This window comes from Pseudopipra pipra, chromosome 2 (genome assembly GCF_036250125.1).
Source record: "Pseudopipra pipra isolate bDixPip1 chromosome 2, bDixPip1.hap1, whole genome shotgun sequence".
Classification (NCBI taxonomy): domain Eukaryota; kingdom Metazoa; phylum Chordata; class Aves; order Passeriformes; family Pipridae; genus Pseudopipra; species Pseudopipra pipra.
In genome coordinates this window covers 78,616,211-78,631,285 of record NC_087550.1, presented here as the reverse complement: position 1 = coordinate 78,631,285, position 15,075 = coordinate 78,616,211, and the positions used below count along the sequence as shown (strand labels likewise).

Below are 15,075 nucleotides of genomic sequence, written 5' to 3'. Positions count from 1 at the left end.
GCAAGGTGCTCCCCTGACTTATGGTCACTCTAGATCCAGTACCAGCTGCTCTGGCCAAATGTGCTCCGTGCAAAAGACCAGAAAGAGAGCTCTACAAGGAGCCATCCATACAGAGGATACAAAGATGAATGTTTTCTAAGAAAGGACAAAACTGAGATGTTAGATGGGGGTGATATGACAGAAGGGAATAAAACTGAGCGTCTGCACCAGGGAATGAAGCAATGAAATCTGAAGAGTCATTTAAGAGCAAAAGGTCCCCTTTTGAGCACGAAGAACTAGCCTCTGAATACTAAGCAACAGCTACACACAAATACTGTCTACTATCTATCAAATGGAGATTGTTTTAAATTCAATAAGAACCATATGAAGACATTATGGCATGAGAAAAAGACCAGAATTATAAAAGCAAGGCAAACTGAAGAAAAAAAGGAGTGACTCCAGGTTCAATCAGAAAACCAGGTAGGAAGATAATAGGTAAAAAAATGATGAGAAAAACCCCCTGCTGCTGTGCTCTGCATGAATATTTTCACCTGCCAACAGGCCATCAAAAAGCAAACTGGCACTAAGTCATAACTCACCATTTGCTATTTATATTCTGGCAGCGTTATGTTTATACAATTTCTATCAGTCAAAGCCTCCATTTTGGGGATGGGGATAAGAAAGGGAAATATTGTAATCTACTTCTGCAGTTGCTGTTTGTATTCGCTAAGTTATCTGGTGCTTGATGTGTGCCTCATGCATCACTTTTTATTCATAATTGACATATTTATCCAAGAATGATTTTAACACAGTAGTCTTATTCAAATATGCACAAAAGCTTTGGCAGACATTTTCAGCCATGCGTTTTATGTGATTTACATATTGGCATGCAAAAGACAACATTTAATTGTGCGTGCATATTGTAATCACAGCCTTATCAAGGTAGCTTGTTGGAGCAGTGGAGATAAGTTTACAGGTAAGCAGCCTATAAATAAGTCTTTCTGAAGGCTTTTAAATCTGGCAACTGGTGGAGCCCCTTTAGACTGTAACAAGATAAGACACACTGCTTTAATCACTGCATTCTAGTTACAGGGGTTTTAGTTTATTTTAAGCTAGACAAATTTCACTTTAATGAATGAGAATTTGACTCTGCTATTACAGAAAGCATTCCTAGTTTTGCAGTGCAGATTCAGCCTTTGAAGTGATGAGCGCTTTCTCCCCTATGCAGCACGACATCATCACTGGAATGAAGCTGGCTGAACACCTAGGAGATACACCCAGGACTCCCATGTATTTCCACACTGCTATCTCCTGTTTGTTTGGAGAATACCAATGGCAAGGAATTGAACCAGCAGTTGGCAAAGGAGCTTTGGAGAGGCAGAGAGGACAAGGAGGATAGGCAATATAAGGTGGTATGTTCTAGTGCCAAGCAAGGAAGGAACAAGAGGTATCAAATGAGAACACCAAAGAAGTCCTAAAATATCAACTGATATAGTCATATTCTTAAGCATTTTAAGGGTTGGAGGAGTTCCTAACATTCAATCTCTTTCCCATCTCTGCAGCTGTGTACTTCCACAGCAGCTTTACCCAAATCCGAACTACTACTAACATGGTCCTCCCATCTGTTGCATCCCTATCAGCATCTATAGGAAGCCCATAGTTGTAGCTAAACTGGTGAAAAGCAAAGCTTTTTAGGCAGGATTGCCCCAGTGGGCTGCCTTACCACGGCAGACAAGCATCCTTGTCAGTGTAGCAGAGTGGTGGGACTGTACCCCCAGTAGCTGCTAAAGCTGTGCCTCTACCAGCTGAACAACCCAGGCATCCTGCAGAAGTAGGGAGAAAAAGAGGGTCTGTGGCAGACTTCAAGTCTGAGGAAATAAAAAGCACCCTGACAAACATACAGAGATGAATCACAGTGCAAAAATATTAACATCCCAAGCTAAAAGGCAAAGCAAGGTTGAATGCAGAGCAAGAATCCATAGTAGGTAAATGAACCTGGAGAGAAGCATTTCAACAGCTTGTGTTATCACCAAGCAATAATTGTTAATAAATGATCATGATCAACTGAGAATGAATTGAAAGAGAAACAATTTATAACATTTTGCTATTCTTTTATCCTGTGCTGCATAAGCCTTCGTTTGCACAGACAGCTTTCAATTCTGTTCAAAATAATGGTGGAAAGCACAGAGATCCCACAACAAAGATTCCTTCATCCCTCAAACAGATGAGAGAACAAGTTACAGGCAGATATGCTTTTACTTTACATTTAAATTACTGAAATCCAGTGCTCTGAATGGCTGTGTGACATAATCACATACTAGCCCATATGAACCCAAGTTTTCTGATCTTTTGCTCAGTGCAGAATTATAAACCAGGTGTGCTTTGAAATGCCTGCAGTCTAACATGAGACTGTGCTCTTGGCAAAGCATCACACTTATGCTGCATGTCTTTAGCTCTGGACAACATGCACTTTTTTAATTCAGGAGGTGGAGTAAGGCAGTTATTTTCTCACAGAAGTTTACCAAGTTCATTTATTATGCCCCTCCAGAACATATATTCAGAAGCACAGACAACTGTTTTGCATAAAGGGCTTAAGGAAAGTAACTTGAGCTTGACCATCTTGTGCTAACGAAGAATGTGCTTAAGTAAATCATGCCATGCATGTGCACCACTGCTGCACAGCACTGATGCACTCTTCCTTCACAGCACACTTTATTTTGCAACTTTTACACTCCTCCCAAAGGTAAGTAATATGGGGAGGCACTCAGGGAAAGGAGCATTCCCGTATCAGGAACTGTCAGAAATAAGAAGAGACATTTCCTCTCCCATTATCAGCCATGCACCTAACCCTGTCCAGCTGCTGAATCTTCATTTTATAGATTATGATAACCATTTGAATGGATGGAGATGATAAGGACATTCCTTATCTTTATGCCTAGCTGGTCTGTTTCAGGTATGGGTCATCCACTTCTATACTGGATGTACAACTAAGGTATCACAGCATTTGTCCTTTGATTTTTTTTTAATTGCATGATACTGCTATATAGTTAAATGTTACATAAATGTGGTTGGACTCAATGATCTTAAAAGGCCTTTTCCAACCTACATGATTCTATGTTAAACCTGGGACAGAGAATAGCAACATATAGGAATATAGAAGCACCTACAGAGAGCAATTCATCTCATCCTAAAATATACCTTTGAGACAGGCATGATGAATAGCGTGTTCAATGTACCATGCTTTCACCCAGCTATGGATGAAAATTATTAGCTGAAGCTCTGACCTCCAGTTTTGAAAATCTTCAAAAATAGAAGAGATGAACCTCAGTTTCAAGGGGAAGGAAGGATGCACACAACAGGCAGTTCGGCTCTCCTCCCGCCTCAGACCAGAGGTAGAACATCCCTCCCATCACCCCTGGAATAGGAAAACGTAGAGCTAGAGGAATCAGCCTCCACTTCTGCCACTACCACCCATATATGTACGCTTCGAAGAGGAGAGATGGCAAACACCTCCCACTGTTCCTTGGACATCTGTCACCTCCAAACAGGCGGCCAAGGAAAACACCCCATAGCTGAGAGGGAGCCCATACTCCCTCACAGATTCACCAGTACTGTGCAAACCAACCTGCAGGCATAGAAACAATTACCAAAATTAACAGCCTGATTTCAATGACCCCTTCAGTCAGTGCAGTAGAGTTCAGAAATGCTCACACATGGCCTCTTCATCCACAGCTCCCCTTCCTGTGCCAGCTCACACATTGGTGCATGACTTGGTGAGTCAGCTGAACCAAGAGAGGTGTAAAGGCATTATTTGAGAAGCCTTCTCTGACTATAACTTACATTAATCCATTCAAGAAAATTACATTCATTTCCCAGTTATCTTCAAACACATCAATCCAGTGAGAAAATGGACTAGATCTGTTGGCACTTAAAATTATATTCCTTCTTATTCTATTCATTCTAAAGAATGTTAACAAAGAAATCAACAGTTTTAACAGTCCACTACCTCAGGTTACAGAAGTTTTCTTGTGAATTATTCTCTCTCTTGTTTTGAAAAGCACACAAGTTATTAACATAAAATACTAAAATACTCTTTCAACAAAGACATTCTAATAATTTGTCAACAAAAATCACAGTTTACCAGGTATCTACTTCAGCTATAATCTTCTGCTGAGAAAAATGCAAGTGATGTGTTTCAGAGTTACAGAAAAAAATGCTTTTCTTGTAATTTCAGAAGATCGAGCAGAGTTGGCGTGGCAATTAGTGGATATTTAAATGCTTTATATTCACCGGAAATAGTCTGACAACAATGGCCAAATAATTTCAGGCACGGGAAGAAAAGAAAGTCTCAGACTGATGAATAACTGACATTTGACCTGCTGTTCACTTCCTAAGCTGGAAAAAAAATGCAATTCATATTGAACTGAAGCTGAAGCTGGCTGAGAAAGCACAAAACACTGTTTCAAGTTTCTGCATTGCCTTACTGTCTCGTGCTCTTTTCATTAAATTGTTTTATTCACTAGTTGTAATTGCTTATGGAGGAGTAGGGTAAATACCTAGGACAAAGCAATTATCATGGCCCATAAATGTTATAGAAAATAATTTAAACATTTATAAAACTGTGGCTGAAATTTTGAATGTAATAAAGTAACACAGCACTTGTGGAAATTTATAACAAAGCACATGTAATCTTTGTTATTAAGTATTGTGACGTTCTAATATTAAGCTTTTCCTGGCACACTTAAACTGGCCTGGAGTTTGCAGGCATTTTCCCTGCGAAGGGAATATGAGCCACCATTATATGGCTGCATGAACAAACAAAACCAGCCAAACAAACAAACAAAAAAACCTCCCAAACAAACAACAAAAAAACCCATCCAGAACATTAGTCTTAAGAAACAGAGCAGGATTACGAAGTCCTTCTCTCTGAAAAATTTGGAAATTGAGGGACAGAAATTCCCTGCCGAGGTACTACATCCAAACTCCAGTGACAGATATATAGTTGTAGATCAAGACCATTTGGTCTTTATTCTCTTTATTCTTGAGTAACTTAAAGAAGACGAAGCCTTTCTCTTCTGAGAGAAAAACAGATTGAAATGAAATGTTTACAAATGACATTTACTAAAGATTACACCTTCACCCTGTTTTCTATTAAGAGATTCCTATTGCTTAAGAAACCTGGTGTTAATCCCCCAAAGCAAATGACATTTTCCAACCCTGCATATTTCAAAAGGCTTGAATACATTCAGAGGGAAAGGAAGTTGACAATACGAAAAACAGATGTTTAATAAACTTGAGTAATCTGACAGGCAAGTATGTTTTGGTCTTTCCAAAAGACAGCCACAAGAAGGAAGCAACTATTTTCATCCAGACACAATAAAGAGGACTTTGGTTTGGTTTTAATTAAAGAAATCAGATCCCAACCAGAAGAAGAATCCTCACCTCCTGTGACATACTTTGATCTCACCTTTGATGGTAAGAGGAAAGGAACAGCTCTGACCCTTTATTTAGCATCAGTAGTATCATTCCAGTCACATCAGCTTCACTCACCCAGAGAGTAGGATATGATCAGTGACAAGCATTATATTAGGGTTAAACCTGGTCTGAGTCACCAGATCGTCCCAGCAGTCTAACAAGAAAATCAGTCATGTCTTCAGCACTACCTAGAAAGGAATAACACTGACTCTTCACGTTTAGGAGTAGTTTTAAAACAGATTCCTTCTGGCCCCAAAACAACTATAAAAGTAAATAAGATATAAATGGCATAGACACTGAACATGATTGGGTGTTCTTTCCCAGAAGGACCTCCAGTAGATGCAACCATCTGCTATTTTTACTGCTCTTTAAAAACTATTTCATTTTTACTTCAACTGCTTTGAATCTACAGAGAAGATCATATTAAAGCAAACATATGAAAATCCATAAGTTTTACTACAGCTTTATGGAATCATTATGTGTACACAAGGCGAAAAATATTCTTCCTCCTTCGCATTAGTCATTTTAGCTAAAGCTGTTGTCTTCTTACGTAGCAGAAAGGAAACGCATTTGCTCATTCTATCAAGTAGTCATAGCTCAGCCAAACTCTAGCTGAAACTGAATGCTGTATTTTGGACCTCTGCAGTCTTCAGTTAGCATATCTAACTAATTTTTTAGTGAATACAGCCAAAGTGGAAATTGGAAACAAAACACAAGAGGCAGAAATCTATTCCACACTTGCATGCAACCCCTTCCACAAAGCTAACATCATGACCAACAGCTGCGAGTGCTGAATGATCATGAACTCTCAACTCATGGCCTGATTTTCAGGCACTAATCACCTACAACTGCAGCTGAAGCCAGCTCTTGTCTGAGAGTTCGTGACAGACTCAAAACAAAGGTACAGAAAATCAGTCATAAAATGCTGAATAACTTCAAGGGGGAAAGGATATTCTACATAATTTATTTTCTCATAACTGAAGAGGTAAAAATGTGCTCAAAGAGATAACTGAAGAATTTTATATTTTCCTTTTATGTTAAAGGCAGGAAATACAAAGTAGAAGTCATGTAATCTTATTTTTTGTTTTCAAAATAGCATTGCCTGCCTTTCCCTTTCCTCCTCCAAACATCTGTACACAACAAGCTAACTGAATGTATGTAAAAGATCCAGGATTATCTATTCAAGTTTTCATTAGCTTTTTGGAATATAGGAATGTTGGTAAATTCTGCAATGAAATATTTTTTGTTAACAACATGCAGCATAAAAGATTTTTCTTACGCACTCTTCCTTTTACAATACTGCATTTGCAAAGATTGATAAGAAGGCCTTCCATTGTGGCTTCAGTTTTTGAAGCCTCCCATACAAACTCTCTCCATATACTTTGTGGGGTTTTTCCTAGCAAAAAAATAAGATTTATGGGCCCAAATGAAGGCATGTGGATCTCTCTTTTTTTTGTTTCTTTGGTTTTTTTTGCTTGTGAGGAGCTAATACAGCAAGTCCAACATGATATGATTATATGGCATCAGAGCACTAAGCCCAGAAGAATTCATTTTCCTTTAGAAACTCAGATGACACTAGAGTTACTTCACTTTTAAACAGCACAAAGGGCAGCAGCATTAGCAGGTAGTGGGAGTAGGTTATGTTTTCCTCCTGTTTTGTTATATACAGAACACACACAGGAATCTGAAGGATTTTGCACTAATAATAGCAAGTCATCTGCATACTACGTGAGAAAAGAGATTGCTCAAGTGCAAGGATATTGAATCTTGTTTCCTGAAAGACAATTTAAAAAAAACCAACAAACCAAACAAAACAAAATGCAAGAAACAAGAAAAAATAAACTATCACACGATAAAACCCCCAAACCATGACAACATTCAAACAAAACAATAACAAACCCAATAAAATACCACACATACAAGATCTTATAGTTAATGGGGTGGTGGTGGTAAAGGTATAACAAGAGTAGCATCAAGTAGCACAGAAGTAGGACTAGACAGATGGACAGTCTCAAGTGCTTCACTACTTCCCTTAAACTCAAGAAGAAGTAGCACCAGTATCTGTTTCTATTTTTATGCAGACTTTGTGAGCAAATCAAACTGGCATCAATTAAACTTCATACCATCCTACATGACACACTACAGGCAGCGATAAAAGCACCCAAAGTTTGGCTCATTTGCTAGCAGAGAACGGTTTGTGCAGCAAAATTTCTGAAACTGTAGGAAACACAAATCCTTCTCAGTTTATACTTTTATCATATTTGGAAAGTTATCTTCATAATCGTAGCAGCTCAAGTTTTGGAAAGTGTAGTTCAGACCTTCAACCACGCAAAGTCCTTAATTCACCGCTGAAAAGCAAGCCCACAGATGTGCTTAGGCACATATGTTTAACATCCTCTGCCCACAGCCACACTTGCTGCTCCTGAAATATTTTGTTGAAATGGTATCACTTTCCTTTTCTGTGTATACCACACCAATCTGGCTAAAAACATTAAGCTTAAAAATAGGTTTTCCAACATGAATAAACAGATGTATTAAAACTTACTCAGCTTTGTGAGATGGGACTAAAAATTAACTGAAAACTATGTGTGTTCTTCCATTTGCGTAGCTTAAAGACAAAAGGGTTTAGGAATCTGCTGTAACAGATTTTATAACCTGGACATCCTGCAAATTTCACCACAAGAGTTGAGTTTCAAATCAATGGGGCTTTCCTTGAGTAGTGATAGTGATGAAATAAAAGCCTCTGAAAATAATCATATTGAAGTGATCCAAACACAGAGTTGTTTAAATCCCCAAGTCTTTCAGGTGTTGCTAAAGTTTAAAAACAAATGAAGTGTCGATGTCTTCTAATATTAAAGATCAAAAAAAATACTGTTTTCTTAAACTCCCAGGAGCAAAGCTGGTGTTACATAAGTGCACTGAATCCACACATTACTTTCTATTTTCTTCTAAGCAATTTATTGAAAGCAACCTGATACCAACATGGCTCATGCTAAGTGTTTGCACATCATTTTCAATTTTCAAAGTATGGTGAAGTAGCATCTGTAGGACGGGGGGCAGGGGGAAACCGGAAATAACAGTTGTCTCTGTCACAATAAGAATATTTGTTCCACATAAAAAAGCACCAAAACTTTTATTAGCATTTAATAATTTTAACTAGTACACTTTTAAACAGTAATGATTACCTAAAGACTGCTAATTTTACTCTTCGCTATGAATATTTGATAGGCATTCTGAAAGGCACAAAAGCATAACAAGTTTCTACATACACGAGCATTTCATTGGATGGCACTTAGGTTTACACATAACCTGTCCAGAGAACTTACTTTCAACCAAAATAAAATCCGAGACTGAACACACAGTTGTAGTTGGATCACAAACAGCAACAGAGAGCAGACCAAAAATCATGTGCATGTACACACACAAAACAGACCAACAAAATCTTATAAACAGGTAAAACCATTTTCTAATGGTAGTTTTCCTAATCAGAATTACTTCATCTTTAATATAGGGATAGCACTTTTCCAGATCTTATATGTGTGAGATCTCTGTATCTCGCTGGGGATCCCCCATTTTACAGAAGGGAAAACTGAGCCAGTGAAGGCATGGATATTTCCATAGCTACAGAAAATGCAAGTAACAAAGGATGAAATTTCAACTCTGGTTTCCATTTTCCTATTCACCGAACCCTGAAGACTTTGAAAAACATACATTCCAGTCCACACTTTCATAACAGCAACAGTGTTCAACCATCTTACATGTTAATTGTGTAAGCATGGCATGTTAAAATCATTAGTGGCTACTAACAGATTTTGTGAAACAGAATCGGTCTTGGTATCAAAACTAATTCAAACTGATTTTTCTGATCACAAACACACACAAAAGCAGTAGTAACTCTGTGTCCTTGGCAAGAACACACCTGGATTAATTTCAATGGGGTACAGAGAAACTTTAAATGAGACTGCTTTTCTTCTTTCCTTGCACTCAATGTGTGTGAGAACATTCAGTGCATATAAGAGTGATATAAATTACTAAAAACTTTGATGATTTCAAGTTACTATCTTAAGGACTTGCCAGAGGAAAAGACAAAAAATATCTGTATAGATCTATGGTTTACTGGATCAAGAGCAAAACAGCAGCAAGGAATTACAACAACTGTTTAGAAAGTAGAGGAAACCACTAATGTAATATTTGAAGAAAAAAAAACTACCAAGGACTTTCACCTCTTTTGAAGCTGTTCAAACAGAAACAGAATAATAACTGTAATTTACAGTTGACTTCCCTGTTTAATGTTATTCTATTGCACCATCATCTATTTAATGCTGATATAGTAGCCATTTTCTCCACAACATGAATTCATTAGCCAAAGAATCACAGTTGAAATAAAAAGAGAACTGGGTTGAGAACATGCATTTTTAGAAATGCCTGAATAATCTTTAGCCACCCCAACCTCCACATCCTTACCGGAATGTCAAAAGTTTCTTGTGTGTCATCCAGCATCTGAATTTTAATGGAGACAAGTTTTCCTGGAGGTGTCATAGGTGGTTTCTGTCCATGCTCCAAAGTACTGATCCCAGCATTTTCCTGAGCTCCTAAGCGGGATCCTGCTGTTGGTCTCTGCTCTGTTTCACCCATGTTTAGGGAAACACGTTTCTTATACCTGATAAAAGAATAAGTACAAAGAAGACTATATCACTCATAAATAAGATGTTTTGCACATAAGCATCATGGTATATATCCTTACAGCTGGCAAATCATATGACCATTAACACAAAGTAAGAGCCATCATGATTTTTTCTTAATGTCTCATATGAAGACTAGAAAATCAGGCAAACTTTTTACTTTTCAAAATACACAGGCTAATCACCTGTTGGGGTTAGGGCTGATAGACAAGCTACAGTAATGCACAATGGGAAATTATTCCTATTCTCCTGGAAAAGTAAACACAACCACATTGGAAATAGAGCATGACAGAAAACAGATTTCAGTTAATTATGTAAATTTTTATGTATTTATGAATCAGGCTCTTATCAGCCCCAGCCAGGGCTGCCAGAGAAGGTAGGAAGGTGAGTAGAGCAGGTGGGACAACTCCCCACTGGCTGACCATCATTCTCTCTTGCCTACATCAGCATTTTTTCCTTCCAGCCTTCTCTGGCCCTTTGCAGCTGCCACCTTGTTTAAGGGCCTCCGAAGCAGGAAAGTCAAAGGGGTACAAGATCACAACAATTACACAGCCCAAATATTTTGTTTTCTTTGGGGACCAGAGCTGCTCTAGGCCCGGAGCCTGGCCCGATCCCACTGATGAGCCAAGGACTGTGAGGATGCATAACTGGGAAGGCCAGCAAAAAACAAAAGGAATAACACTGGTTGGGAAAAGCATAGGAAATCTGATAATCTACAGAGTCCTGTAAGTGAGAAGGGAACACCAAGCAATACACTTTCCTTGCCATTCTAGGGAATGGCTACACCTGCACCAGCTCGCCTGCGCTGCTCACTGAATGTGGATGTCTGCTCTATATCCATGGAAAGTAATCCGAGGAACTGGCTTGCTACTTTTGTTTCCATGCTGCTTTTGCAACACATTATACAGTGCATTTCTGCTAAATAATTAATTCTATCCTAAAAAGGGACAAAGCTACAACAGAGATTCAGTGTGATTTTTCATTACCTAGCACAACTTTAAACCTTCTTTTTTAATTCAAGCACCACAGTTTTACTTGTTGAATGTTCCTACCCTCTTTTTGACACTCTAGCTGGGTTTCTGATGAAATCTGCTGCTACGGTTCATTTATCTGTCTTGGTAAATGCATTTTCACTCTGCATGACTCTTACATGGTGATCAATGACCAAAACATGTAGCACATGGAAAGAATGGAAATATAACTTTCCAGCTGAACAGAGACACAAGAAGAGTACCACTAAACACTGCCTGGCTTTAACTCTGAGGTTACAATTACTGAGAAGCGTATATGGGAAAAATAGGAAGCACAAAACAACCTATGTATTAGTGAATGCATCACCAGTTCTACAGTATAGTGTAAAGAACAGTGACAGGTAGTAAGATACCAGATCCCTCCATAAGGATAGACTAAAACCAGCCCTGTCTTTGACAAGATAAACCATTTACTATACCATTTACTCTTCCATGTCCCAACTAATCTGTTCCCATAGATTTTTTACACAGCAAATACCAAAGAGTAAAAGATTTTAAAACGGCACTCCCATTAGAAGAAATCTTAGCTAAAAAGGAAGAGAATTAAAAGTAAGGAATCCCACACTTCTAAATATTAGCTTAATAAGCCAAAGTGAAGAAGAAATAAAAAACACAGGCAAGCTTTTGCAATGATTCAGCACTAGCCTACCCACCAAGGTTGGAGAGATACCAGTGAAACCTACCCAAGTCCATGCCAAACACTACTGGAGAGGCAAATTTTTCCTCAATTGGCATTCTAATCTAAAAATGTAAAAAGAATCAATTAAATTAATCTTATTATTTAAAATTAATTAAATTAAGTCTTTTTATAAGACAAACAGTGCCAACAAGAAAGCTGCAGTTGGAGGCAGGAATTACAGAATTCCAAAATTCCAAAATTCCAAGCTCTACACAGAAAGATTCCAGGCCCCCTTACAAATAAATCTGATTTTCCTGTGTGTGGAGTACGCAGGAACATTTAAAAAGGTAACACAGGCATCCAGTCAGGAAGTGCCACTACATACAAAGATTCTGGTCCGTGTTCATATTAATTCAAAAGCTGTTTTAAGAGCTCTTCTGAAGTCACCACGTATCCCAGACCACACCGACAGGGCAGAAAGAACCTCTACAACTGCTGTGTTACTACAAAAGTGTTTGGCTGTGTACTGACAGCCAAAGTGTCAGTGGATGAAGTGGATGAAGAAGAAACCTGTTCTTTCCATTAAATTGTAAACAGAGGAATCAATCCAGTCAGTTCAAGTGATACCATTAAACAAAAATCAATGCAAGGAAATATTACAAACATTTAATCTTTCTATAAATGCTTTTCTGACTAGATGATCTAGTGGCTCACACACAGATTCAGACAGGCCGATAACCTTAGTGAAACATGGAAAAAGGACTCAAATTTGGGAGCCAAAAAATGGAGGAAAGGTATAAGCAAAACTACTCCTTTATATAGCTAAGAGGATTTTTATTATTATTAACAGTTAGTAATATAGAAACTCTTTATATATATATATATATATAACCATTCAGTCATACACACACACTTCCCTTTGGAAGAAAAGATCTAAGAACTATTGGCCACCCTGATCACAAGCAACTGCTACTTAGAAAATTAAAAGCAGACCTTTCATTTTTTTAATCAGCATGTCTAAACATCCGCATGCTGCACTGGACATTATTTAAGTTTTTTTTCTGCATGACACTAGTCTCACTAAGCTGCTGTCATAACACCAGCATAATATTTTTCTTATGCCTTTATGTAAGAGGTCTTAAAAATTACCCTCTCTAAAATAATGCAGCACATTAGTCAAGCTGCATACCTTTCTCTAAATCACTTTGATCTAGAAGACAGTGAACTAAGGTTACAGAATGCAACAGAAGAATATCAAGTAAATATTGAACAAACCTGGCAGGATTAGGATACCTAACATCTGTCATGATGAAGGGATGGATCAGATTTGGACAAAGGATAGAGAAATTAAAAGACACTCTAGTAGAAAGATGACAATGAATTGGGGAGGGTATTAATGAAGAAGAAATGGCAGCAGCCAGCAGATTCCAAGGATCTAACCAAAACATATGTGCAGGTAGACAACTAGTACAGGAGCAAAGAGAGTGGCAAACAAAAAGACTCATCTGAACCCTGAAAATTAAGAGTTTCTTCCTGCTCTTTTTGACAGCTAGTGAAACCCAGGGCCAAAATCACAACTGTTGTTTCTATTGGATGTCAGTGCCCTTCTCAGAAGTGGTGTAGCACCTGCAAAGATGGAGAGAAACCACTGCAGAAAGCTGACCTGCATCCTAACCTGTGTAAGCGAAGAAGTTATCTGAGACACCAAAGCTGCCCATGGGGGAGACGTGGCCCCTTCTGCTCCTTCCCAGCTCCCACCCATGCAGTCCTGCCTGATGCTGTGCACCAACTCTCAACCTCCTTAGACTGAGCCAATGCACCTCTCTAGCCCAAAATATCCTGATTTTCAAGATGGGCAAGAAAGAGGACCCTGGAAACTACAGGTCTGTCAGTCTCAATTCGGTGCCTGATAAAGTTATGAAGAAGATTATTTTGGGAAGTATTGAAAGACAATGCAGTCATTGGTCACAGGCAGCATGACTTCATGAGAGGAAACTCCTGCTTATCAAACCTGATTTCCTTTTATAACAAGGTAACCCACCTAGTTGATCAAGGGAAGCCAGCTGATGTAATCTTTTGGGATTTCAGTAAAGCTTTCCATACTGTCTCACAGGATCCTTCTGGACAAAGTGTCCAGCACACAGCTGGATAAACACATCATGTGGTGGGTGAGCAGTTGGTCATGGGTGGAGCACAGAGTGTTACAGTGAATGGGGTAACATCAGACTGGTGACCTGTCACTAGTGGGGTTCCACAGAGTTCCATCTTAGGCCCTGTGCTCCTCAACACCTTCATAAATGACTGGGACACAGGACTGGAAGGAATACTAAGCAAGTTTGCAGATGACACGAAACTGAGAAGAGCTGTTCACTCCCTTGAAGGCAGGGAGGCCCTGCAGAGAGACCTGGACAAATTAGAGGACTGGACAGTCACCAACCATATGAATTTCAACAAGGGGAAGTGCAGGATTCTGCACCTGGGATGGGGCAACCCTGGATGTTTGTACAGCCTGAGGAATGAGGTGTTGGAAAGCAGTGCCACAGAAAGGGACCTGGGAGTCCTGGTCAATGGCAAGCTGAATATGAGTCAGCAGTGTCCTGGCAGCCAGGAGGGCTAACCATGTCATGGGGGCATCAGGCAAAGCATCATCAGCCGGTTGAGGGAGGGGATTGTCCCACTCTGCTCTGCACTGGTGTGGCCTCACCTTGAATATTGTGTGCAGTTTTGGGCACTGCAGTATAAGAAAGTTATCAAGCTCTTAGAGAGCATCCAAAGGAGGGCAATGAAGATGGTGAAGGGCCTTGAGCGGAAGGCACATGAGGAGTGGCTGAGGACACTTGGTCTGTTCAGCCTGGAGAAGAAGAAAGTGAGACCTCGTTGCAGTCTACAACTTCCTCATGAGGGGAAGAGGAGAGGCAGACATTGATCTCTCCTGTGGTGACCAGTGACAGGACCTGAGGGAATGGCCTGAAGCTGTGTCATAGGAGGTTTAGTTTCAATATTAGAAAAAGTTTCTTCACCAAGAGAGTGGTTGGGTGCTGAAACAGGCTCCCCAGAGAAGTGATCACAGCATCAAGCCTGATAGAGTTTAAGAAGCATTTGGATGATACTCTCAGGCACTTGGGGACAGTCCTGTGCAGGGCTAAGGGTTGAACTTGATGATCTTTGTGTGTCCCTTCCAACTCGGCATATTCTGTGATTCTGTAAAACAATTCAGTGTTTTGGTTTTGGCTGGATTAGCAAATCAAATCAGCTCTCAGTGGGTTGGCAAACCCAAGGCCAGGAAGAG

At 39.3% G+C, this 15,075-nt stretch overlaps 1 protein-coding gene across 10 annotated transcripts in view; it reads right to left on the bottom strand.

Moving 5' to 3' along the window:
• FARP1 (FERM, ARH/RhoGEF and pleckstrin domain protein 1) overlaps positions 1 to 15,075 on the bottom strand; it is a 205,626-nt gene that overhangs the window by 153,610 nt on the left and 36,941 nt on the right. For 9 of the 10 annotated variants that reach the window (XR_010428419.1, XM_064646056.1, XM_064646063.1 and 6 more), the window contains exon 2: positions 9,919 to 10,114. Coding sequence is in view for 9 of the 10 variants with exons in the window: in XM_064646056.1 (XP_064502126.1) it covers positions 9,919 to 10,089 (171 nt within the window). In the remaining variant the exon portion in view is untranslated. Of the gene's footprint in view, positions 1 to 9,918; positions 10,115 to 11,850; positions 11,874 to 15,075 lie in introns of those variants that run through there. The other variant, XM_064646058.1, reaches the window with a different exon arrangement.